This window comes from Musca autumnalis, unplaced genomic scaffold, assembly GCF_047663935.1.
Source record: "Musca autumnalis isolate F117 unplaced genomic scaffold, ASM4766393v1 scaffold_2, whole genome shotgun sequence".
In the NCBI taxonomy this organism is placed as follows: domain Eukaryota; kingdom Metazoa; phylum Arthropoda; class Insecta; order Diptera; family Muscidae; genus Musca; species Musca autumnalis.
The window spans coordinates 228,410,737-228,438,398 of record NW_027411755.1 but is presented as its reverse complement, the minus strand read 5'-3'; the positions used below and the strand labels follow the sequence as shown (position 1 = coordinate 228,438,398).

The following is a 27,662-nucleotide window of genomic DNA, read 5'->3' as shown; positions in this document are numbered from 1 at the left end:
TTTAGTCAACCAGATGAAACTAGTGGGCACACAACTTGATCCCTGACTTTCGAATTTGGTGCAGCAGAAAGCACGGGGACCTAAATTATTACTCTCGGGACACTGTTACTTGCGAAAGTACCTGTACCGCACGGGGCAATACAGAACAGCGTACAGCATCTACGAAGAGGAAGAGGAGGAAGGTTTGACGAACGTACTTTCCTCAATTGCCAATGATGGGCTGCTAGCCAAGGATTACTGGTAACAGAAGTGGGGCAGCTTACTTGTGGAAATATTGTTCCCAAAATGCTGCAATATGAAAGTAGTTGGAAAGCAATAAAGGTTTTTGCAGAATACGTTCTGAGAGAAAAGAAGAACGATCTTGATGCGAGCTATTAAAGAGTAAATGTGGGGCCTGGACACTAGAGTTGGGCAATTGAACGACCTAGTTGACAATCTAGTTCAATGGCCACCGGTCGTTTGTATGAACAAACTGCGTATACTTAATATATCACGCTATTTTATATGATGTTACTCATACGTTTCAGAACTAGGACAGTGAACTAGGTAGTTCAATTGCCCAACTCTACTGGACACAATTAAAATCTTACGAAATGGTGCAAAAACACCAATTAAGGAATCCACCTCGAAGCAATGCGAAAGCTTTTCGGAGGTGGTGTTAATCCCGGTGTTGAAAGAAGGTGGGTTTTTAATCAGTATAAAGCTCGAAGCCGTCATACGACGATTGTGACGACATCTCCAGTGGCGTAAGGCATTTTCCCATCCCGACCCGCAAAAAAATTATTATTATTATTAAAAATAATAATAATTAAATATAAATAATTACAAATTATCATTATTTTCGTAATTGCTATTATTATATAATTAATATATAATAATAATAATTGTAATTATATTCTATAATAACAAAGGGAATAATAATAACTAATTATAATTATAAATTAATTATAGTATAGTAATAACAAGTAAGAAAGTATCAGTCAAATGTGCTGACGGAGACCCTCAGCCGCTGACCAAAAAAAACCAAACACAATAATTAAATTGTACCGTTGTAAATGAGACCACTAGAACAACCTATTGAAAAAAGAATCAAAACGATGCGAGAGGAAATCTTCAACTTCACTTTTTCCTAGGGAAGTACCCGAAGGAGTGGACCGATATAGTCCACATTCCAACCTGATACATGACTGGATGAAATAATACGTTGTGCAAAGTCTGTCCCAATCAGAAACTCCCTGCGAGAATTATCTTGCGGATTTGTCATTTTAGTTGGTACCGTCCGGGTTTCTTGGAGCTTTTACACCAATATCTCAGGAAGTATGGACTTGGGCAAGAAAAAGATTGTACCGTCGTAAATGGAGCCGCAAGGACAGCCTTCTGAAAAAAAAATTTAGAACGATCCGAGAGGAGCTCTTAAACTTCACTTTATCTGAATTTTGTGTGGGAGGTACCCGAAGAAGATAAACTTCCCGGAAGATAAACTTCCCAGCATTTCACACAAAGGCGACACTACAACATGTATCGACAACAGCCTTTAAAGTATTCTGTCCAATGACACGATCGAAAAAAAAAAAAACATTATCAACGATGGTGGACATCCGAGCTCTCTAAACTGCGTAAAGAGTCACGGAAAGCCTTCAACGCCAGCTACCAACGCGGACCCTGGCAGTCATACAAGGATAAGCTAAAGTAGTACAAAAAGCCATAGCCAAAGCAAAAAAGCAGTCATGGATTGATTTTTGCGGATCGTTAGAAAGCACCAAAGATACAACCAGACTAAGCAAAGTTATGGCAAAAGGGCATTCGAATCCTACCAAAAACTCAGCCGAATCTCTTGAAATCCTTCTTACGACGCACTTCCCCGGCTGCTCGGATAGAACCGAAGGAATGCGACCCATTATAGATGCAGATAAAAACAACATTGAAGTTGATAAGATAATAAGTCCGAGTAAAGTCGCATGGGCTATAAACAGCATCACTCCCTACAAATCTCCAGGACAGGGAAAATAATAAATCCTTGGCTAGTATACATCTATAGTAGATGTATATGCCTTAACTACGTTACAACGAGTTGGAGACAGGTAAAGGTTGTCTTCATACCCAAAGCAGGAAAGCGCAGTCATGGAAATGCTAAAGACTTCAGACCAATAAGCCTTTCATCATTTCTACTTAAGACGCTCGAACTCAAACATCATATCTCCCAGCCAACACGCTTGCATAAAAGGGCGCTCGACAGATATAGCCCTACACGAAGTCGTTAGGACTATAGAGAGGTCCTTAGAGCCCAAACAATTTACCTTAGCTGCTTTCCTAGACATAGAAGACGCCTTTAACAATGTTAGTACAGTAGCGATAAAACAAGCTCTAGATTACTTCGGCGTGGAACCATTCATCGGTATTTGGATTACCACCATGCTGCAAAGTAGAGTTATTAATGCCACACTGGGAAACAGTACGCTGTCAAAGCACGTAAACAGAGGAGTTATCTCGCCACTACTTTGGCTCCTAGTCATAAATGAAATTCTTAATAAACTTGACCATATGGTTCGACGGAAGGTTCGACGGAACCTTGCAAGACTTATTGCAGTGTTAACCGGTCACTGGGCAATTGGTAACCACGCAAAACGCTTAAATCTACCACACAACAAGTAAAAAAGTATCAGTCGGCTTTGCCGACAGAGATATACCCTCAGCCTGTGTATACTGAAACAAGTTTTTCCAAAATACGTATGTATTTAAGGGGTTTTAAAAATGTTGGGCGTTTGAACAGACAAAAATGATGATTAGGATTAAAGATCAAAAGTTTTGCGGAGGAGATACTAAAAGGATTGGATCGACATTGACCGTTATGGAAGTGGATCTCCAGCCACAACATATGGTGCCATAGGGGGTTTTTACACTCTTCGGGCTGTTTGCTCAAGAAGTATGAACTTGCCCCTAAAAACTTTTACCATCGTAAATGAGGCAGCAAATGCAAGTTGCTTCAACAAAAATCAAAGTGATTCGACATCAGGTCTTAAAGTAAACTTATCCAAAATTTTGTGTGCGAGGTACCGGATGGAGTGGACAAGTATAGTCCATATTTGAACCTGATCTATATCTGGTAGATATATTAGGATGTGCAGAGCATGGATTACATCAGTCACTCCCTTCAAGAGTTATCGTGCGCATATTTTTTCCGAAGATTTTTGAATTTTTGTAAGGGAGGTACCTGAACGAGTGGACCGACATGGTTTATCTTCGAACTTAAACTATGTTTGGACAAAATATTACGAATGCCAAATGTTGGACCGAATTGACAGACAGCTCCAACCACTACACACGGTGTCATAGGTGTTTTTTGTACCTTTCAGGCTATTTCTTCAGGAAGTTTGGACTTGCCCCTTATGAAACTTGTACCGTCGTATGGGGGACAGCGAGTACAAGTTGCTACAACAAAAATCAAAGCGATTCGAGAGTAGGTCCTAAACTGAACTTTTCCGAAATTTTGTGTGGGAGGTACCCGATTGAGATTGAGGAGGAGTGGACCGATTGAGTCCATATTTAAACTTCATCTAAATTTGGTAGAACTTTCACGATGTACAAAGTGTGGGCCAAATCGGTTACTCCCTTCAAGAGTTATCGTGTGCACAAATTTTCCGAACATTTTCGAACTTTTGTGGGGGAGGTACCGGAAGGAGTGGACCGATATAACCCATCTTCGAACTAAAACTAAGTTTGGGAAAAATATTACGAAAGCCAAATTTTGAACGGAATCGGTTGCTCCGTTCGAAAGTTATCGTGCGCACCAGCCAGACAGACAGACGGACGGACATGGCTAAATCAATTCCAAATTGTCTGAAACACATTTCGTCCAAACATACTTGGGGTCTAAAACCATTATTTCAATGTGGCACATTTTGCCCGTATGAAAGTGTATATACCCTCGTTAGCATAAATGCTGAGGGTATAAAAATTAAAACCGACGTCGCATGAACCACAAGTTGTATCTGCTATACAAAGACGTCAATATAGTTAAACGTATCGAGATGCAGCGATTGCGTTGTCTAGGCCATATCATAAGAATGGGCGAAGATGAACCCGCTAAAAAGGCGTATAAATACGAACCGCTTTGCGGTGCACGCAGAATTGGCAGGCCAAGGAATAGATGGCGCAACCAAGTGGATGAAGAGATGAAAAGGCGCGGTATTCCAGAGTGCGAAACAACAAATAGAGAGAATTGGAGATCTTCTCTTAGTTCGGCCTATGGAACAAATATTCTGTAATGGGCCAGCTAAGTAAGTAAGCTAAGAGTTCACAAGTTTGAAAAAAAAAACACTGATCGATAACACGTTTATCGACAACCCAGCTGGGTTGACACCAATAATACAACATTTCATCTCAGTTGTGCTGACAATTGACAACGCAACTCAAGTTTAGTGGTAATGCATAATCGACCCCTTAAATATTATACATATATTAAAATTATATAACAATAAAAATAATTATGAAAATAATAATAATTATTATAATGTATAATTATTATTATTAGTGTTATTTTTATTATTAATACAATTATACTAATTAAAAAATAATAATAATATTTTTATTAAAGCGAAGCATTCACTATTCAATCAAGCGATCCCCGCTCGACATGATGAGACATTCTCATCATATCAAACTGTATAAAGGTTTTCGTTTTAAAAAAGAACAAAATATTGAGACAAAAATATTCTTAAGAAATTAATTTTAAAATTGTAGACAAAGCTTTTAGACACAAAGCAATAAGCCGGAAGCAGCCTTCATTCAAGAATATATTTTAACATTTCAAATTTCTCTGCTCCTTCCCCAACAACATTAATGGCTTGAAAAATGCAGTGGCGTAGAATTTAGGGACACATTTTAATAATCCTACAGCAAATTGAGATTTCGTTCAATGTTTATATTTATTGTTATTGTAGTTGACTCGTCAAATTTTCAATACTGTTTTAGATGATGCATCAAAATCAATATTTCTATTCTAAGTATTATTCAATTTTTATATTCAAACTAAAATTGTACACAGTAACTACGCCACTGTCCATCCACTTATATCCAAAAAGAACAAGAAACCTTCAAAATAATGACAATAACTATAACCAAAAGGAATTTCATCTTTAAAAGCCCTACTTTTGTATTGTTGTTTTGTTTTTCCCTTCTGTTCTTTACAAACAACGGCAATGAGGGGGAATATTTGTTTGTTCGGTTTTTTTCTATTCTTTAAATACACAAAAATAGAAATAAATATGAAAATTCCATCTGTACTTACTTTGCACATGACATAATCCCACTGAAAATTGTGATAATTCAGGCATTTGTCGGAGAATTTCTTCCGTTACTAAATGAACACCTCGATGTTGTGGTCGTAGATTGATTTTGCGTTGAAACCACGCTGAACCGATTTGTAGACCGGAACCGGCATGTCCATGACCGCCGCCACCACCTGTACCGCCCCCTCCGCCTCCGCCGCCCCCGCCTCTGTGATTCGATGAGGCCATTGTGCTGTTTGACGATGAACTGCGTATATTGCTGTTGCGACTGGCGCTCTGTTTAATGTTCGTGGCAGTGCCGGAATGGCCTGCCGCTGTTGATGAACCGCTTTTGCCGTGAGGATTCGTGGTGATGCTGGTACTGTTACTGCGTTGTTTATGGCTACGGCTGCGTGAGCTTTTTGTTGCCGGTTGTACCTGTGCTGCTGCTGCTACTTTATTTGTGGCGGAGGTGGTGGAAGTGGCTGTGGGGGTTGGGGCTGTGGCTGTGGCTGAAGCTGCTGCCGTTGCTGCCGCTGTTGATAATGGATTCTGTGGCTGAGAATATTCCGTTTGCCGGTCTTGTTGATGATATAACAAAAGTTCGGGACAGGTGTGGGGTACCGCAGTTAAGATTTTACTCGATGACGCCTCTAACAATAATGTTCGTTGTTGAAATGTTGGTTGTGCTGTTATGACGTTAATGTTGGTGTTGTTGCAGTTGTAGTTGTTGTTATTGTTGGTCGTTGATAATCCACTAACAGCGGCAGCAACAGTAGCGTTTTGTCCGTATTTAGTTGTTGTCGTTGCGTTGTAGTCTCTCCGTTATGGTGGCTTTCCTTAGAACCTTTTCAATAATTATGAAAATGTTACGTTGCACACTCACGAAGGGGGAGGAGACCTACTCAAACAAACACTTCATTCACTTTGTTTGGACGTGTTTAACCAGCAATTAACTGAATTCCACAATTATTATTTTTTTGTTTTTGTTTTCACTTCTTTTTTTTTCGCTAAAATTTCAAATTCCAATGCTTGGCGTCAATGGAAACTTCCTCAAGTCCCTTTGTGTGTTGGTGTTTTTTTTTACGTGAAGGTGGGGAAATGGTAATGTAATTACATTCAAAGCCACTACTGACTGTTTCTTCTTCTTCCACTTTGGCAACTCCAAGTTTGTTGGATAGGGTTTTCTGTACGTTGCACCACCAAGCAGCACGTTCTTTTTTTACTGCAATAACTTCGTTTTCGGGAGTTTTTTAGTGGATGGATGTAGGATTTTTTTTAGTAGCTTCCTTTTCCTTGTTCTCCTTCGTTCTGTTTCCAGTTGCCACAATTCACTTTAATGCCACTCTGTATTTATTTCGCTCTTTCGCTTCCTGGCTTAGCCCTGCATTTATTTTCTCAAAATCATTGCTTTTCGATTTCTTCTTTTTTGTTTCGTGTTTTAGTTTTTTTTGCTCTTCTTGTTTTGTTTCTGGGTTATTGCTGCTTTATCTTTCTTTTCGTAGTGCCACCGCCACTCTCAATCCTTGTGAAAATCTTTGGGGAAATCTTTCATAGGTTTCACCAGGAAACAAAAATGCACAGCACCTGCAATATAAAAAAAAGAAGGAAAGAAATGTGTTAAACAAAGTCAGATTATGCAGTTGTCCTGAAAAATATATGGGAAACTTTTTGTTACAAATGGATTCTTGTGGGTAATAGAGTAATAAATTAGAAAATTTGATCAAAATGCACTTAAAAATAATTTGTATTCGGTGTGCGTATAAGTTGTGACGTAGAGTATACGCTCGGATGGACGGGTTTTATTAATAATACGCCATACAACAAACAATAAACATTTTAATGGCTTTAGTTTCGATCGAACATTTTTCCAAATCCGTCCAAAATCCAATGTCATGAATTAACACAGAATCACCTAAACAACCTCAAGCTATGACTGTACAAAGAAAAAACAATAACAAGAGTGGTCGACCTAAACGAACTAAAGAGGACCATAATTTCAAACCGAACTTCGAAAATGTATTAAACTACACTTGGGCGAACATTTTGAACTATTGTTAATAGAAACAAATAAAAAGTCGTTAAGTTCGGCCGGGCCGAACTTTTTATACCCTCCACCATAAAATAGTCTTAATTAAAATGGAATAATTAGGGTCCTTTCACAATTTTAGGTGTAACAACTTTTCGACAATGGATAGACACCTACTGCCTCCCACTACTGCTTAAATTAGACTGTGAACACAAATGTTGAGGCAGAGATAATTCCTTTTGGAGATGAAAGCCCTTGGTGTGTGTACATTAAAAACCCCGAAGGACAGATGCGACGTGAGTCGAACTTCCGCGTTATGGCGTGATGAAGTTTTTGCAAGAGGCCCTGTAAGCCATCATGAATTAGCATTATATCTTTGTTTGTTGTTTTTATACCCTCAGCCTTTAGGCTAAGGAGGGTATATACACTTTGATACGATGAAAATGCCTCATCGAAATAATGGTTTTAGACCCCAAGTATGGTTGGACGAAATGTGTTTCAGACAATTTGAGTCGATCTAGCCATGTCCGTCCGTCTGTCTGTCCTGCTGGCTGGAGCGCACGATAACTCTCGAACGGATGAACCGATTCGGTTCAAATTTTGGCTTTAGTAATATTTTGCTCAAACTTAGTTTAAGTTCGAAGATGAACTACATCGGTCCACTCCTTCCTGTACCTCCCCCACAAAAGTTAGAAAATGTTCGGAAAGTTTGTGCGCACGATAACTCTTGAAGGTAGTTACCGATTTGGTCCATACTTTGTCTAGCGTAAACTTTCTACCAGAGTAATATGAGGTTCCAATATGGTCTCAATAGGTCCACTCCTTCGGGTACCTCCCACACAAAATTTCGGAAAAGTTCAGTGTAGGGCCATCTCTCGAATCGCTTTGATTTTTGTTTTAGCAACTTGTATTCACTGCCCTCCATACGACGGTACAAGTTTCATCAGGGGCAAGTCCATACTTCCTGAGAAAATAGCATGAAAGTTGAAAAAACCCCTATGACACCCTGTGAGGTGGTTGGAGCACAAGATAACTCTTGAACGGATCTGCCGATTCGGTCCAAAATATGGACTTAGTAATATTTTGTTCAAACATAGTTTAAATTTGAAGATAAGCAATATCGGTCCACTACTTCAGGTACCTCCCCCACAAAAGTTCAAAAATGTTCGGAAAAATTGTTCGTACGGTAACTCTTGAAGGGAGTGGCCAAATTGGTCTATACTTTACACATCCTAATATATCTACCAGATATAGATCAGGTTCAAATATGGACTATGCTTGTACACTCCATCCGGTACCTCCCACACAAAATTTCGGATAAGTTCACTTTAAGACCTAATATCGACTAACTTTGATTTTTGTTGGAGCAACTTGCATTCGCTGCCTCAATTACGATATTAAAAGTTTTTTTAGGGGCAAGTCCATACTTCTTGAGCAAACAGCCCGAAGAGTATAAAAACCCCCAATGACACCATATGTTGTGGCTGGAGATCCACTTCCATAACCGTCAATGTCGATCCATTCCTTTCAGTATCTCCTCAGCAAAACTTTTGATCTTTAATTCTAATCAACATTTTTGTCGGTTCAAAGGCCCAAATTTTTTAAAACCCCCTAAATACATACGTATTTTGGGAAAAATTTTTTTCAATATACACATGCTGAGGGTATACCTCTGTCGGCAAAGCCGACTGATACTTTTTTACTTGTTGTAGAGCACTTAAGCAACAGTGAACAAAGATATAACGCTAATTCCTGATGGCCCACATGGTCTCTATCAACAATTTCATCACACCATAACGCGGAAGTTCGACTCACGGCGGATCTGTCCTTCGGGGTTCATAATATACTTACCAAGGCCTTTCTTCCCCAAGAGGAATTTTCAGTGTCCCAGACTTTTACCTCCATTTTGTTGCACAGTGTTATCTAATCTAATCTAAAAAAAAAATGTGTTCAGCTAGGTGAAAGGTACCACCTACGGGGCTATATAAAAGAGTCAACCTATCTTTAAATTTTTTGGCGGAAAAGTTTTATAGCTGCAGGGAACTTCAAGAGTCAAATTGAGGGTAGTTTCATCAAAACAATTAGACCCTCAAAAATGGATCCATGTTGACGAATTTTAGCGAAGAAATTTCGTGACCACTGGAAATTCCCGAAAATCGGGAGGTACAGTTATATGGGGGGATATACCAAAACATGGACCTATATTGACGATTATTTTTGAATAGACAAAATTGTAGCTAAAATTCTCAAAATATCGATCATTACAGCTAGTTCGGTTAAAATTTGCAGCTTAAATTCTCAATATAACGAAAATCGGGAGATACGAAAAGATGGACCTATGTTGACGATGTTTCGTTGGAGATGTTTTATGACCACTGAGAACTTCAAATGTCAAATTACAGCTATTTCGGTTAAAAACTGTAGCTAATATTCTCAAAATACCGAAAATCCGGAGGTACTGTTATATGGGGGCTATACCAAAACATGGACCTATGTTGACGATGTTTGGTGGAGATGTTTCATGACCACTGAGAACCTCAAATGGCAAATTACAGCTAGTTCGGTTAAAAATTGCAGCTAAAATTCTCAAAATAACGAAATTCGGGAGATACCGTTATATGGGGGCTATACCAAAACATGGACCTATGTTGACGATGTTTCGTTGGAGATGTTTTATGACCACTGAGAACTTCAAATGTCAAATTACAGCTATTTCGGTTACAAATTGTGGCTAAAATTCTCAAAATACCGAAAATTGGGAGGTACCGTTATATGGGGGCTATACCAAAACATGGACCTACGTTGACGATGTTTGGTGGAGATGTTTCATGACCACTGAGAACCTCAAATGTCAAATTACAGCTAGTTCGGTTAAAAATTGTAACTAAAATGCTCAAAATACCGAAAATCGGGAGGTACGGTTATAAGGGGGCCATACCAAAACATGAACCTATGTTGACGATGTTTGGTGGAGATGTTTCATGACGACTGAGAACATTAAATGTCAAATTGCAGATAGTTCGGTTACAAATTGTGGCTAAAATTCTCAAAATACCGAAAATCGGGAGGTACAGTTATATGGGGGCTATACCAAAACATGGACTTATGTTCTAAAAATCTTTAAAAAAATCCACGTTTATTGTGGCGTATGGTTGTTTCAAAAAATCTTTTAAAAATCCACGTTTATTGTGGCCTATGGTTGTTTCAAAAAATCTTTTAAAAATCCACGTTTATTGTGGCCTATGGTTGTTTCAAAAAATCTTTAAAAAATCCACGCTTATTGTGGCCTATGGTTGGTTCTAAAAATCTTTAAAAAATCCACGTTTTTGTGGTGGCCTTTGTTTCGTTCTAAAAATCTTTAAAAATCCACGTTTATTGTGGCCTTTGTTTCGTTCTAAAAATCTTTAAAAAATCCACGTTTATTGTGGCTTTTGTTTCGTTCTAAAAATCTTTAAAAAATCCACGTTTATTGTGGCCTTTATTTCGTTCTAAAACTCTTTAAAAAATCCACGTTTTTTGTGGCCTTTGTTTCGTTCTAAAAATCTTTAAAAAAAATCCACGTTTATTGTGGCCTTTGTTTCGTTCTAAAAATCTTAAAAAATCCACATATGTTGTGGCATTTGGTTGCTGCTAAAAATCCCAAAAAAATCATTTTATTGTGGCTTTTGGTTGATTCTAAAAAAATGTTATTGCTAACAATAAATCCAATAAAAAGTAAGTCTGAAATCAACATGTGTTTGGAAAAAAATATTACAAATTGAGAAGCACCATATGAGGAGAAATCAATAAATGAATTCCCATATATACATCTCATAATGATGCTCTCACACAAATACTCAAAATAATAATAAAAATAATTTAATGACATTTATAATTTAAAGAACATCTAAACGACTTCTTAAATGTATAGACCAACAACAACATCAGCTTGTGTAGTTATATACACCAACAAAATCCTGCTGAAATCCATTACGCAAATTGCCAATGTGCCAATAAAGACTAAAACAAAAACAAAACTAGAAAAACGACGAAAAAATTGAGTCAACACAGAGCCAGCAATAAAAGGAAACCAAAGTTCGGCAAAATTCATTCCAAATTTGAAGTCAATTCTTCGACAACACGAGCCAAAAGCAATCAGTGAGCGAGCGACTGAGTGAGTGAACGAAACAAATGAGGGTGCATGCATGCATGCACGCTTATACTTGTTAGAAACATACACACAAGGAGAGATACACCTAGACGAAGTATTTTTTAACAGAACTGCAACTGCAATGAACGTCACAAAGTCAAATACTGACGTAGTTAGGAAAGGATAACAAACAGTGTGACAAAAAAGAATTCTTAAAAAATCCACGCCTGTCTGTGGCTTTGATGCTCGTTAAAAAAATATTCTTAAAAAATCCACGCCTGTCTGTGGCTTTGATGCTCTTTAAAAAAATATTCTTAAAAAATCCACGCCTGTCTGTGGCTTTGATGCTCGTTAAAAAAATATTCTTAAAAAATCCACGCCTGTCTGTGGCTTTGATGGTCCTTGAAAAAATATTCTTAAAAAAATCACGCCTGTGGCTTTGATGCTCGTTGAAAAAATATTCTTAAAAAATCCACGCCTGTGGCTTTGATGCTCGTTGAAAAAATATTCTTAAAAAATCCACGCCTGTGGCTTTGATGGTCCTTGAAAAAATATTCTTAAAAAATCCACGCCTGTGGCTTTGATGGTCCTTGAAAAAATATTCTTAAAAAAATCACGCCTGTGGCTTTGATGCTCGTTGAAAAAATATTCTTAAAAAATCCACGCCTGTGGCTTTGATGCTCGTTGAAAAAATATTCTTAAAAAATCCACGCCTGTGGCTTTGATGGTCCTTGAAAAAATATTCTTAAAAAATCCACGCCTGTGGCTTTGATGCTCGTTGAAAAAATATTCTTAAAAAATCCACGCCTGTGGCTTTGATGCTCGTTGAAAAAATATTCTTAAAAAATCCACGCCTGTGGCTTTGATGCTCGTTGAAAAAATATTCTTAAAAAATCCACGCCTGTGGCTTTGATGCTCGTTGAAAAAATGTTCTTAAAAAATCCACGCCTGTGGCTTTGATGCTCGTTGAAAAAATATTCTTAAAAAATCCACGCCTGTGGCTTTGATGCTCGTTGAAAAAATATTCTTAAAAAATCCACGCCTGTGGCTTTGATGCTCGTTGAAAAAATATTCTTAAAAAATCCACGCCTGTGGCTTTGATGCTCGTTGAAAAAATGTTCTTAAAAAATCCACGCCTGTGGCTTTGATGGTCCTTGAAAAAATATTCTTAAAAAATCCACGCCTGTGGCTTTGATGCTCGTTGAAAAAATATTCTTAAAAAATCCACGCCTGTGGCTTTGATGGTCCTTGAAAAAATATTGTTAAAAAATCCACGCCTGGTGGCTTTGATGGTGGTTGAAAAAATATTCTTAAAAAATCCACGCCTGGTGGCTTTGATGGTGGTTGAAAAAATGTTCTTAAAAAATCCACGCCTGGTGGCTTTGATGGTGGTTGAAAAAATATTCTTAAAAAATCCACGCCTGGTGGCTTTGATGGTGGTTGAAAAAATATTCTTAAAAAATCCACGCCTGGTGGCTTTGATGGTGGTTGAAAAAATATTCTTAAAAAATCCACGCCTGGTGGCTTTGATGGTGGTTGAAAAAATATTCTTAAAAAATCCACGCCTTGTGGCTTTGATGGTGGTTGAAAAAATATTCTTAAAAAATCCAAGCCTTGTGGCTTTGATGGTGGTTGAAAAAATATTCTTAAAAAATCCACGCCTTGTGGCTTTGATGGTGGTTGAAAAAATATTCTTAAAAAATCCACGCCTTGTGGCTTTGATGGTGGTTGAAAAAATATTCTTAAAAAATCCACGCCTGGTGGCTTTGATTGTCCTTCGAAAAAATATTCTTAAAAAATCCTCGCCTGGTGGCTTTGATTGTCCTTCGAAAAAATATTCTTAAAAAATCCTCGCCTGGTGGCTTTGATTGTCCTTCGAAAAAATATTCTTAAAAAATCCTCGCCTGGTGGCTTTGATGGTCCTTCGAAAAAATATTTTTAAAAAATCCACGCCTGGTGGCTTTGATGGTCCTTCGAAAAAATATTCTTAAAAAATCCACGCCTGGTGGCTTTGATGGTCCTTCGAAAAAATATTCTTAAAAAATCCACGCCTGGTGGCTTTGATGGTCGTTGAAAAAATATTCTTAAAAAATCCACGCCTGGTGGCTTTGATGGTCCTTCGAAAAAATATTCTTAAAAAATCCACGCCTGGTGGCTTTGATGGTCCTTCGAAAAAATATTCTTAAAAAATCCACGCCTTGTGGCTTTGATGGTCCTTCGAAAAAATATTCTTAAAAAATCCACGCCTTGTGGCTTTGATGGTCCTTCGAAAAAATATTCTTAAAAAATCCACGCCTGGTGGCTTTGATGGTCCTTCGAAAAAATATTCTTAAAAAATCCACGCCTGTTGGCTTTGATGGTCCTTCGAAAAATATTCTTAAAAAATCCACGCCTGTGGATCTATATTGTAAATTTTGTAACACTGTGCAGCAGTATTATTGTTTTTTTTTTTCAAAATTTACAAAATGACACGAAGTAGTTCCATTCCTCACCATCAACGTCATTCCATGTATCGGTGTGTGGTTGGTGATTATAAACGAACATTTTGCTGGTGATTGGTGACTAAGACACAATGACAATTTGCTACTACGTAAATATCTTAAGACCCTTATAAGCTTTAACTTAAGGCAAAAAATTACAAGAAGCAGAAGCAGCAACAAGAATGGCAAAATCAGAATCAACGTCACCGCCTGGCTGACTGACTGTTTGACAGACAAGCAGTAGCAGCACATGATAGTGAGCTAGTGAACAAACGAATAAATCCACTTGTAACAACTTGAATATTCACTAATCGCTACAATAACCTTTTGTGCTTTGTCTTGCAGTTCTTTATTGCGTTTAATTCTTTTAGACCACTTTCTTATTTTATTTCGTTTTGCTTTAATTGACAATTGCAATTATGTCGATGAGTTGGAAGAAGCATATAGTGAATGGAGAGGATTTACAGAAAAAAATATACATATTTTGGAATTATGAAAACAATTATAAAAGGGTGTTCCGGCAGGGCTGGGAATTCCTAACACGTTTACAGAACACAACCTTCTATGGATTTTAAGAATATCTTTTCAATGACCATCAAAGCCGTAGGCATGGATTTTTAGGAATATTTTTTAGAGGGCTTTCAAAACCATAGGCGTCGATTTTTTAGGAATATTTTTTCAAGGACTTTCAAAGCCATAGGCGTGGATTTTTTATGCATATTTTTTCAAGGACTTTCAAAGCCACAGGCGTGGATTTTTTTAGGCATATTTTTTCAAGGACTTTCAAAGCCACAGGCGTGGATTTTTTTAGGCATATTTTTTCAAGGACTTTCAAAGCCACAGGCGTGGATTGTTTTAGGCATATTTTTTCAAGGACTTTCAAAGCCATAGGCGTGGATTTTTTAGGAATATTTTTTAAGGACTTTCAAAGCCACAGGCGTGGATTTTTTAAGTTTAATTTTTCAATTTTTTTTTAAGTTTAATTTTTCAAGAACTTTCAACGCCACAGGCGTGGATTTTTTAAGTGTAATTTTTCAAGGACTTTCAAAGCCACAGGCGTGGATTTTTTAGGAATACTTTTTCAAGGACTTTCAAAGCCATATGCGTGGATTGTTTAGGAATATTTTTTCAAGAACTTTCAAAGCCATAGTCGTGGATTTTTTAAGTTTTAAATTTTAAAGGACCATTAAAGCCGCAGGCGTGGATTTTTTAAGTTTTAAATTTTCAAGGAGCATTAAAGCCACAGGCGTGGATTTTTTAAGTTTTAAATTTTCAAGGACCATTAAAGCCACAGGCTTGGATTTTTAAGTTTTAAGTTTTCAAGGACCATTAAAGCCACAGGCCTAATTTTTCAAGGACCATTAAAGCCACAGGCGTGGATTTTTAGTAATATTTTTTCAAGGAACATCAAAATCACAGGCCTAATTTTTCAAGGACCATTAAAGACACAGGCGTGGATTTTTAGTAATATTTTTTCAAGGACCATCAAAGCCACAGGCGTGGATTTTTTAGCCAATTTTTCAAGGACCATCAAAGACACAGGCGTGGATTTTTTAGCCTATTTTTCAAGGACCATCAAAGCCACAGGCGTGGATTTTTTAGCCTATTTTTCAAGGACCATTAAAGCCACAGGGCTAATTTTTCAGGGACCATTAAAGCGACAAGCGTGGATTTTTAGTATTTTTTTTTCAAGGACCATCAATGCCACTGGCCTAATATTTCAAGGACCATTAAAGTCACAAGCGTGCATTTTTAGTAATATTTTTTCAAGGACCATCAAAGCCACAGGCGTGGATTTTTTGTCTAATTTTTCAAGAACCATTAAAGCCACAGGCGTGGATTCTTAGGAACATTTTTAAGCCTAATTTTTCAAGGACCATTAAAGCCACAGGCGTGGATTCTTAGGAACATTTTTAAGCCTAATTTTTCAAGGGCCATCAAAGCTGCCATGACGTAGAGCATGAGTTTGGTTACGGATTCGTAGTTAGTCGGAGACTAAAACATCTGGTATCCAGCTTCACCCCAGTGAATGAAAGACTTGCTGCAATTCGAATAAAAGCTAAATTCTTCAACATCAGCTTTATTTGCGCTCATGCTCCCACTGAAGAAAAGGACGAACAGACCAAAGATATATTTTACGAGCGCTTAGAAAAAACATATGACCGTTGCCCTGCCCATGACATTAAAATCATTCTAGGCGATTTTAATGCCAAAATTGGAAAGGAGAATATCTTTGGCCCAACAGTCGGGAAATACAGTCTTCACAGTGAAACATCTGACAATGGTATGAGGATGATAGGTTTTGCAGCTGCAAAAACATGGTAGTTAGCAGTACCAGATTTAATCATCTCGATATTCATAAGGGCACCTGGCTGTCTCCAGATCAAAGAACAAGTAATCAAATTGATCATGTTGTGATAGATGGAAGACATTCATCCAGCGTGTTGGATGTACGATCGTTCCGAGGCGCAAACATTGATTCGGACCACTACCTTGTTGCAGCAAAGGTACGTACCCGTCTAGACGTTGCAAATAAAGCACGAACAGACACAACGCGAAAGTTGGACATCGATAGTCTGCAAACACAACAGATAGCCACAGCATATTCCACTCAACTAGCCAAATTGCTTAACGCGAGCACTCCTTGTCCCGATAACATAACAACACAATGGCAAATGTTGCCCACTCGTGCTGCTACCGAAGAGAAAAATGCGGCATATAGATCTACTTTACAATCAGTAGAAACGCGTAGCGCACTAGAGAGATATCGGGAGAAAATGAGAGAAGAGAAACGTCTTTTCCGCAAGAAAAAGTGAGAAAGGGAAAAGCGGGAGTGTGAAAAAATCGAGATGTACAGGAGCCAGAATGAAGTCCGAAAATTCTACCAAAGAGTGAAATATCAAACAGATGGCTTTGGTACAGGCACATCTTCCTGTAGAGACCAGCAAGGTAATCTGGTAACAGATACAGATAGCGTGCTCAGGATATGGAAGGAACATTTCTCCAATCTGCTCCAATAGTGGTGAAGACGATGATACCACAGATCTAATCAAAGAAGATGGTATAGAATGTATACCACCCGGCCAAGATGAGGTAAAAACAGCAATCAACCGGCTGAAGAATAATAAAGCTGCAGGAGCCGATGGCTTACCAGCCGAGCTGTTTAAAACCGGAGGCGACGCCCTGATAAGGTGTATGCATCAGCTAGTTAGCACCATCTTGCAGGAAGAACGCGTATCCGACGATTGGAACCTGAGCGTCCTATGTCCCGTCCACAAGAAAGGAGATAAGACTGTATGCTCCAACTATAGGGGCATAAATCTTCTCCCTACTGCCTATAAGATAGTGTCAGGGATATTGTGCGGACGACTAAAGCTAATGGTCAACGAAATAATTGGACCTTACCAATGTGGCTTTAGACCTGGCAAGTCCACCATTGACCAGATATTTACCCTGCGGCAAAACGTAGAGAAGATCCAAGAGATGCAGATCGACAAATTTCACCTTTTTGTCGATTATAAAGCAGCATTCGACAGTCCCCTCCGATCAAAGGTATTCCATGCAATGTCTGAATTTGGTATCCCCGCAAAGCTCATCCGGCTTTGTAAGATGACTTTAACTGATACTAGGTCCTGAGTTAAAATTGGAAAGAACCTCTCCGATGAATTTTGTACCAAAAGAGGTTTCAGACAAGGAGACAGCCTTTCGTGTGACCTATTCAACATTTTGCTGGAAAAGGTAATACGAGATGCAAATGTCAAAAGAAATGGCACAATCTACACCAATAGCCACATGTTACTTGCCTATGCTGATGACATAGACATCATGGGACGATCAGTAAAGGAAGTAACTGATACCTTTAGGAAGGTCGAAGCAGAATCTGCGAAAGTGGGTCTGGCGGTAAACGGCGAAAAGACCAAATTGATGGTGTCGACGCGCAAAGCGTCCATAGAGCTCGGATCAACTGTGGAAGTTGGTACCTACAAATTTGAGGTAGTTAAAGACTTCGTCTACCTCGGCACTGCCATAAACACAACAAACATCAGTTGTGAAATAAGAAGAAGAATTGTATTGGCCAATAGATGCTACTTTGGCTTAAGTACGCACTTTAAAAACAAAGCCACATCTCGTCAAACAAAAACAACACTATACAAAACGCTGATACTACCCGTGCTGATGTATGACTCCGAAGCATGGGTACTTGCGCAAGCAGATAAGGCAGTGCTTGGTGTGTTTGAGAAGAAAATTCTTCGAAAGATCTACGGGCCGATTGGCGTTGACGGTGACGTCGACGTCGTACGAACCACGAGCTATATAAGCTATACAAAGACATGAATATAGTTAAACGTATCGAGATGCAACGATTGCGTTGGCTAGGCCATATCATGAGAATGAGCGATGATGAACCCGCTAAAAAGGCGTATGAATACATGCCACATGGCGGTGCACGCAGAATCGGCAGGCCTAAGCTTCGATGGAGCATACAAGTGGATGAAGAAATGAAAAGGCGCGGTATTCCAAAAAGTCAAGCGAAAAACAGAGAGGAATGGAGATCTTTTCTTAGTTCGGTCTATGGAACAAATGTTCTGTAATGGACCAACTAAGTAAGTAATTAAAGCCACAAGCGTGGATTCATAGGATCATTTTAAGCCTAATTTTTCAAGGACTTTCAAAGCCATAGGCGTGGATTTTTTAGGAATATTTTTCAAGGACCATTAAAGCCACAAGCGTGGATTTTTTATTTATTTATTTTTTTTTTATTTCGTCAATAGCGGTTCCTTTCAGTCCCTTCGTAGAGACTCAAAGCCTGCACCACAACAATGTGAAAGTATCCTCAGTGTGCCATAAGCAAACAAATGGAAAGAAGAAGCCCAGCAAATTAGTAAAACATTTGGTGTAGTTATAACAAATCCTTTTCATAGACTTATTTGTTCTTGCTGTTGTGGTTGCTTGCCTATTTTGGGTTTTGATTATTTTCACAGCAAATATTGCTGGCCTAAAAGTTATTGAAGAACACAAAATTGTCGCAACAAATAAAATACAAAATTCACTTAAGACGACATTGTCGTAACTTAGTCGAGGCTGCTTTTGGCTTATGACGTTTTGGCACTCTTCTTGTTACTCCAAAAGGCACACTTGATCCTCTAAGGCACATGCACATACAAACATTTGTTTTCTACACACACACAAATATTCAAATGAACAAACATGGGAAGGCACGTAAAGCTAAACGAGGAAACATCAGATAGAAGAAAAATATCGCAATGTGACTAAAAAAAGATTTAAAAAAATTGGCGATAATGTATCGAAATTTCTTTGAGGAAAATATTTAAAATTGCAACTTTTAGCTGTTCCTGCTTCTCACAAACGTCATTCTAAAAAAAATATTCCCTAAAAATCCCACGCTAAAGGCATATTTCCTTTCATCCTTGGAAAAATATTCCCCACTAAATTCCTGATTATAGCAGTCAAGTAGGGTTGATTGCATTTGGCCTCACCACTATTTTCCCTCATTTTTGTTGGACTCCATTTTATAGTTGATTTTTATTGGGTCGATTTCGTTTCCTTTATCAAAATACTCACGCACACACACAGACACGAACGAGTTTACAGTTGAATATAATTTGAAGTTTGATTTTATTTTCTGTTGGTTTTGGCAAAATGTTGTTGGCGCGTTAGGATGTTTGGTTTCGTGCAATGATGAGAGAAAAAGGACTTGCTGAGGACTATGATTGCTTGTTTAAGTGTGTGAGTGTGTGTGTGGTAAAGCTACTCTGTGATAATGTTTAAATGCTTTTGGGTTAAATGTAAATTGTGAATAATTTTAACAAAAATGGTTTGAAATGCACACACACACTGAATGGTTGGAGTTGTTGATTTTGTTCCACAACAACAAGTAAAATATGGCAGAGTTCTTCATATTGCTTTTATAGTTTAGGATTACTGGAATTGAAACAGGAAGATGCAATTTAGAAGTTTTATTTTTTGTAGGGGTCATATGTTGGAGATCAGTTTCAAAATTAGAGGTATGGAAGCAAAAGAATTGTTAAGAATATTTTCCAAGGACTACATAAACTACAAGTGTGGATTTTTTAATATTTTCCAAGGACCACTTGAGCTACAAGCGTGAACTTTTTAATATTTTTTCAAGGACCACTTGAGCTACAAGCTCGGATTTTTTTTTTCAAGGACCACTTGAGCTACAAGCGTGGATTTTTTAATATTTTTTCAAGGACCAGTAGAGCTACAAGCGTGGATTTTTTTAATATTTTTTCAAGGACCACTTGACCTACAAGCGTGGATCTTTTAATAGAGCTACAAGCGTGGATTTTTTAATATTTTTTCAAGGACCAGGTAAAAGTGCAGATTTTTAAAGATTTTTTGGGAGACAGCCAAAGGCCACAATAAACGTGGATTTTTAAAGATTTTTGGGAGGCAACCAAAAGCCATAATAAACGTGGATTTTTAATGATTTTGGGGAGGCAACCAAAGGCCACAATAAACGTGGATTTTTAAAGATTTTTGTGAGGCAGCCAAAGGCCATAATAAACGTGGATTTTTTAAGGATTTTTGAGAGGCAACCAAAGACCACAACAAACGTGGATATTTAAAGATTTTTTGGGAGGCAACCAAGGGCCATAATAAACATGGATTTTTAAACGTGGATTTTTTAATATTTTTTCAAGGACCAGTAGAGCTACAAGCGTGGATTTTTTAATATTTTTTCAAGGACCACTTGAGCTACAAGCGTGGATTTTTTAATATTTTTTCAAGGACCACTTGAGCTACAAGCGTGGATTTTTTAATATTTTTTCAAGGACCACTTGAGCTACAAGCGTGGATTTTTTAATATTTTTTCAAGGACCACTTGAGCTACAAGCGTGGATTTTTTAATATTTTTTCAAGGACCACTTGAGCTACAAGCGTGGATTTTTTAATATTTTTTCAAGGACCACTTGAGCTACAAGCGTGGATTTTTTAATATTTTTTCAAGGACCACTTGAGCTACAAGCGTGGATTTTTTAATATTTTTTCAAGGACCACTTGAGCTACAAGCGTGGATTTTTTAATATTTTTTCAAGGACCACTTGAGCTACAAGCGTGGATTTTTTAATATTTTTTCAAGGACCACTTGAGCTACAAGCGTGGATTTTTTAATATTTTTTCAAGGACCACTTGAGCTACAAGCGTGGATTTTTTAATATTTTTTCAAGGACCACTTGAGCTACAAGCGTGGATTTTTTAATATTTTTTCAAGGACCACTTGAGCTACAAGCGTGGATTTTTTAATATTTTTTCAAGGACCACTTGAGCTACAAGCGTGGATTTTTTAATATTTTTTCAAGGACCACTTGAGCTACAAGCGTGGATTTTTTAATATTTTTTCAAGGACCACTTGAGCTACAAGCGTGGATTTTTTAATATTTTTTCAAGGACCACTTGAGCTACAAGCGTTAATTTTTAATATTTTTTCAAGGACCACTTGAGCTACAAGCGTGGATTTTTTAATATTTTTTCAAGGACCACTTGAGCTACAAGCGTGGATTTTTTAATATTTTTTCAAGGACCACTTGAGCTACAAGCGTGGATTTTTTAATATTTTTTCAAGGACCACTTGAGCTACAAGCGTGGATTTTTTAATATTTTTTCAAGGACCACTTGAGCTACAAGCGTGGATTTTTTAATATTTTTTCAAGGACCACTTGAGCTACAAGCGTGGATTTTTTAATATTTTTTCAAGGACCACTTGAGCTACAAGCGTGGATTTTTTAATATTTTTTCAAGGACCACTTGAGCTACAAGCGTGGATTTTTTAATATTTTTTCAAGGACCACTTGAGCTACAAGCGTGGATTTTTTAATATTTTTTCAAGGACCACTTGAGCTACAAGCGTGGATTTTTTAATATTTTTTCAAGGACCACTTGAGCTACAAGCGTGGATTTTTTTTAATATTTTTTCAAGGACCACTTGAGCTACAAACGAGGATTTTTTAATATTTTTTCAAGGACCACTTGAGCTACAAGCGTGGATTTTTTAATATTTTTTCAAGGACCACTTGAGCTACAAGCGTGGATTTTTTTAATATTTTTTCAAGGACCACTTGAGCTACAAGCGTGGATTTTTTTAATATTTTTTCAAGGACCACTTGAGCTACAAGCGTGGATTTTTTTAATATTTTTTCAAGGACCACTTGAGATATAAGCTTGGATTTTATAATATTTTTTCAAGGACAACTTGAGCTACAAGCGTGGATTTTTTAATATTTTTTCAAGGACCACTTGAGCTACAAGCGTGGATTTTTTAATATTTTTTCAAGGACCACTTGGGCTACAAGCGTGGATTTTTTAATATTTTTTCAAAGACCACTTGAGCTACAAGCGTGGATTTTTTAATATTTTTTCAAGGACCACTTGAGCTACAAGCGTGGATTTTTTAATATTTTTTCAAGGACCACTTGAGCTACAAGCGTGGATTTTTTAATATTTTTTCAAGGACCACTTGGGCTACAAGCGTGGATCTTTTAATATTTTTTCAAAGACCACTTGAGCTACAAGCGTGGATTTTTTAATATTTTTTCAAGGACCGTTTTATCTACAAGCGTGGATTTTTTAATATTTTTTCAAGGACCGTTTTATCTACAAGCGTAGATTTTTTAATATTTTTTCAAGGACCGTTTTATCTACAAGCGTGGATTTTTTAATATTTTTTCAAGGACCGTTTTATCTACAAGCGTGGATTTTTTAATATTTTTTCAAGGACCACTTGAGCTACAAGCGTGGATTTTTTAATATTTTTTCAAGGACCGTTTTATCTACAAGCGTGGATTTTTTAATATTTTTTCAAGGACCGTTTTATCTACAAGCGTAGATTTTTTAATATTTTTTCAAGGACCGTTTTATCTACAAGCGTGGATTTTTTAATATTTTTTCAAGGACCGTTTTATCTACAAGCGTGGATTTTTTAATATTTTTTCAAGGACCACTTGAGCTACAAGCGTGGATTTTTTAATATTTTTTCAAGGACCGTTTTATCTACAAGCGTGGATTTTTTAATATTTTTTCAAGGACCGTTTTATCTACAAGCGTGGATTTTTTAATATTTTTTCAAGGACCGTTTTATCTACAAGCGTGGATTTTTTAATATTTTTTCAAGGACCACTTGAGCTACAAGCGTGGATTTTTTAATATTTTTTCAAGGACCGTTTTATCTACAAGCGTGGATTTTTTAATATTTTTTCAAGGACCACTTGAGCTACAAGCGTGGATTTTTTAATATTTTTTCAAGGACCGTTTTATCTACAAGCGTGGATTTTTTAATATTTTTTCAAGGACCGTTTTATCTACAAGCGTGGATTTTTTAATATTTTTTCAAGGACCACTTGAGCTACAAGCGTGGATTTTTTAATATTTTTTCAAGGACCGTTTTATCTACAAGCGTGGATTTTTTAATATTTTTTCAAGGACCACTTGAGCTACAAGCGTGGATTTTTTAATATTTTTTCAAGGACCGTTTTATCTACAAGCGTGGATTTTTTAATATTTTTTCAAGGACCACTTGAGCTACAAGCGTGGATTTTTTAATATTTTTCCAAGGACCACTTGAGCTACAAGCGTGGATTTTTTAATATTTTTTCAAGGACCGTTTTATCTACAAGCGTGGATTTTTTAATATTTTTTCAAGGACCACTTGAGCTACAAGCGTGGATTTTTTAATATTTTTTCAAGGACCACTTGAGCTACAAGCGTGGATTTTTTAATATTTTTTCAAGGACCACTTGAGCTACAAGCGTGGATTTTTTAATATTTTTTCAAGGACCGTTTTATCTACAAGCGTGGATTTTTTAATATTTTTTCAAGGACCGTTTTATCTACAAGCGTGGATTTTTTAATATTTTTTCAAGGACCACTTGAGCTACAAGCGTGGATTTTTTAATATTTTTCCAAGGACCACTTGAGCTACAAGCGTGGATTTTTTAATATTTTTTCAAGGACCGTTTTATCTACAAGCGTGGATTTTTTAATATTTTTTCAAGGACCACTTGAGCTACAAGCGTGGATTTTTTAATATTTTTTCAAGGACCGTTTTATCTACAAGCGTGGATTTTTTAATATTTTTTCAAGGACCGTTTTATCTACAAGCGTGGATTTTTTAATATTTTTTCAAGGACCACTTGAGCTACAAGCGTGGATTTTTTAATATTTTTTCAAGGACCACTTGAGCTACAAGCGTGGATTTTTTAATATTTTTTCAAGGACCACTTGAGCTACAAGCGTGGATTTTTTAATATTTTTCCAAGGACCACTTGGGCTACAAGCGTGGATTTTTTAATATTTTTTCAAGGACCACTTGAGCTACAAGCGTGGATTTTTTAATATTTTTCCAAGGACCACTTGGGCTACAAGCGTGGATTTTTTAATATTTTTTCAAGGACCACTTGAGCTACAAGCGTGGATTTTTTAATATTTTTGAAGGACCAGGTACAAGTGAGATTTTTGAAGATTTTTAAAGATTTTGGGAGGCAACCAAAGTCCACAATAAACGTGGAATCAAAGTCCACAATAAACGTGGAATCAAAGTCCACAATAAACGTGGATATTTAAAGTTTTTTGGGAGGCAACCAAAGACCACAACAAACGCAGATTTTTAAAGATTTTGGGAGACAACCAAAGGCCGCAATAAAGGTGGATTTTTAAAAATTCTTGGGAGTCAACCAAAGGCCACAATAAACGTGGATTTTTAACGATTTTTGGAAGGCAACCAAAGGCCACAATAAACGTGGATTTTTAACGATTTTTAGGAGGCAACAAAAGGCCACAATAAACGTGAATTTTTTAAAGATTTTTGGGTGGCAATCATAGGCAACAGTAAACGTGGTTTTTTAAAGATTTTTGGGAGGCAACCAAAGGCCACAATAAACGTGAATATTTAGTGATTTTTGGGAGGCAACCAAAGGCCACAACAAACGCGGATTAAAGATTTTTGGGAGGCAACCAAAGGCCACAACAAACGCGGATTAAAGATTTTTGGAGGCAATCAAATCCCACAACAAACGTGGATTTTTAAATATTTTTGGGAAGCAACAAAAGGCCACAATAAACGTGGATTTTTAAAGATTTTCGGGAAGCAACCAAAGGTCACAATAAACGCGAATTTTTAAAAGATTTTTGGGAAGCAACAAAAGGCCACAATAAACGCGGATTTTTAAAAGATTTTTGGTAGGCAATCAAAGGCCACAATAAACGTGGATTTTTAAAGATTTTTGGGAGGCAACAAAAGGCCACAATAAACGTGGATTTTTAAAGATTTTTGGGAGGCAACAAAAGGCCACAATAAACGTGGATTTTTAAAGATTTTTGGGAGGCAACAAAAGGCCACAATAAACGTGGATTTTTAAAGATTTTTGGGAGGCAACAAAAGGCCACAATAAACGTGGATTTTTAAAGATTTTTGGGAGGCAACAAAAGGCCACAATAAACGTGGATTTTTAAAGATTTTTGGGAGGCAACCAAAGGCCACACGTGGATTTTTAAAGATTTTTGGGAGGCAACAAAAGGCTACATTAAACGTGGATTTTTAAAGATTTTGGGAGGCAACAAAAGGCCACAATAAACGTGGATTTTTAAAGATTTTTGGGAGGCAACAAAAGCCCACAATAAACGTGGATTTTTAAAGATTTTTGGGAGGCAACAAAAGGCTACATTAAACGTGGATTTTTAAAGATTTTTGGGAGGCAACAAAAGGCCACAATAAACGTGCATTCTTAGAGATTTTTGGGAGGCAACAAAAGGCCACAATAAACGTGGATTTTTAAAGATTTTTAGGAGGCAACCAAGGGCCACAATAAACGTGGATTTCTAAAGATTTTTGGGAGGCAACCAAAGGCCACAATAAACGTGGATTTTTAAAGATTTTTAGGAGGCAACCAAGGGCCACAATAAACGTGGATTTTTAAAGATTTTTGGGAGGCAACCAAAGGCCGCAATAAACGTGGATTTTTAGAGATTTTTGTCAGGCAACCAAAGGCCACAATAAACGTTGATTTTTAAAGATTTTTGGGAGGCAACCAAAGGCCAAAATAAACGTGGATGTTTTAAAGATTTTTGGGAGGCAACCAAAAACCACAATAAACGCGGATTTTAAAAGATTTTTGGAGGCAACCAAAGGCCTTGATAAACGTGGATTTTTAAAGATTTTTGGGAGGCAACCAAAGGCCACAATAATCGTGGATTTTTAACGATTTTTGGTATGCAACGAAGGCGACAATGAACGTGAATTTTTAAAGATTTTTGGAAGCCAACCAAGGCCACAGTCAACGTGGATTTTTAAAGATTTTTGGGAGGCAACCAAAGGCTACAATAAACGTGGATTTTTGGGAGGCAACCAAAGGCCACAATAAACGTGGATTTTTTTAAAGATTTTTGGGAGGCAACCAAAGGCCACAATAAACGTGAATTTGTTAAATATTTTTGGGAGGCAATCAAAGGCCACAATAAACGTGGATTTTTAAAGATTTTTGGGAGGCAACAAAAAAGTGCATTTTAGTGATTTTTGGGAGACAACCAAAGACCATCGATTAATCTGCAGTCTCTAAAAATTAGTATGGTAGGCGTCATTGTGCCTGGGATCGCTTGTTTTCCATAAAATAAACAGACAATATTATTATCTGTTTTCCGTAGATTTTTTCTCTTTTTCACATAACAAAAGCCTCCTTTTAATGTTACAAATTTTATTAAAAATCCATTCAGTTAAAACAACAAAAATATGCCTTTATTAAAAACGGTATTTGGATGAAGAAGAAGAAACATATTTTTTGGCAAAGCATCGATATGTTGTTCTCGACACAAAGGGTTATTTGTATAACCTCATTCAGGTCAAAGCGCCAATTTGCTGTTTATGAAATATTAAAGAGGATTTTTTTGTTGCTGCTGCTTCTTCTTTGTTTGTGTTCATTTGTCGGCATGGCATGCAGGAGGATGCGGGTGAAATATTCAATTGGTCAAATGAACTAAATGGATTATTACAGTTTCAATAAATTTTGTTGAGATTGGTAACAGAGAATATTGAATATTGGAAAATGACCTAAATTTTGAGGTGGTGGCAGGTGTCTGGATGCGTATAGGTTTGAATTGTAAAACAATTCGATTTAGTAGAACAACTCAGTCGAACTACAAACACATTTTTTGTTTATTGAACTGTACAGGCGAACAGGTATTCCAGCATCATAGTGATGTGATATGGAATACCTGTTAGTTACAACAGAGTATATCCAGTATATCAGAGGTGAATACCTTGATTTGTGGCACAGACCTTTGAGAACCGCTGAAATAAGCATTTTGTCTCAACAAATATTTATGACAAAATTTGTGACGTGTCGATCCCACATCCCCACTAAAAACCTCATACACTCACAAACATGTTAACACACAAGTTGCACGTGGATACCCAGCAAACCAATCGTACCGACTTCGTAACGAAATCGGAACAAAATGTCGGATGTATCGTCCGAAATCGTAACGATATCTTAACGAAAGTTGTATGAAGTGGTTGACATAATTTCGGAACAAAATGTCGCAGCGACATCGGATCGATTTCGGTCCGATTTCGTAACGAAATCTGAAGAAAATCCTTAAGAAATTCGGAAAGGAAATTTCTATCCGACATTCGTTCCGAAATCTGAACGAAATCGGTACAAAATCTGAACTATTTCCTCTCCGAAAAATCGTTTAGAAATCGGAACGAAATCTGAACGACTTTG

At 37.2% G+C, this 27,662-nt stretch overlaps 1 protein-coding gene across 2 annotated transcripts in view; it reads right to left on the bottom strand.

Moving 5' to 3' along the window:
- The window catches only part of LOC141395335 (UPF0047 protein YjbQ), a 180,370-nt gene that overhangs the window by 110,055 nt on the left and 42,653 nt on the right, over positions 1 to 27,662 (bottom strand). For both annotated transcript variants that reach the window (XM_073971007.1, XM_073971008.1), the window contains exon 2: positions 5,288 to 6,854. In XM_073971007.1, the coding sequence (XP_073827108.1) occupies positions 5,288 to 5,516 (229 nt within the window). In that variant the 5' untranslated portion in view covers positions 5,517 to 6,854. The remainder of the gene's footprint in view (positions 1 to 5,287; positions 6,855 to 27,662) is intronic.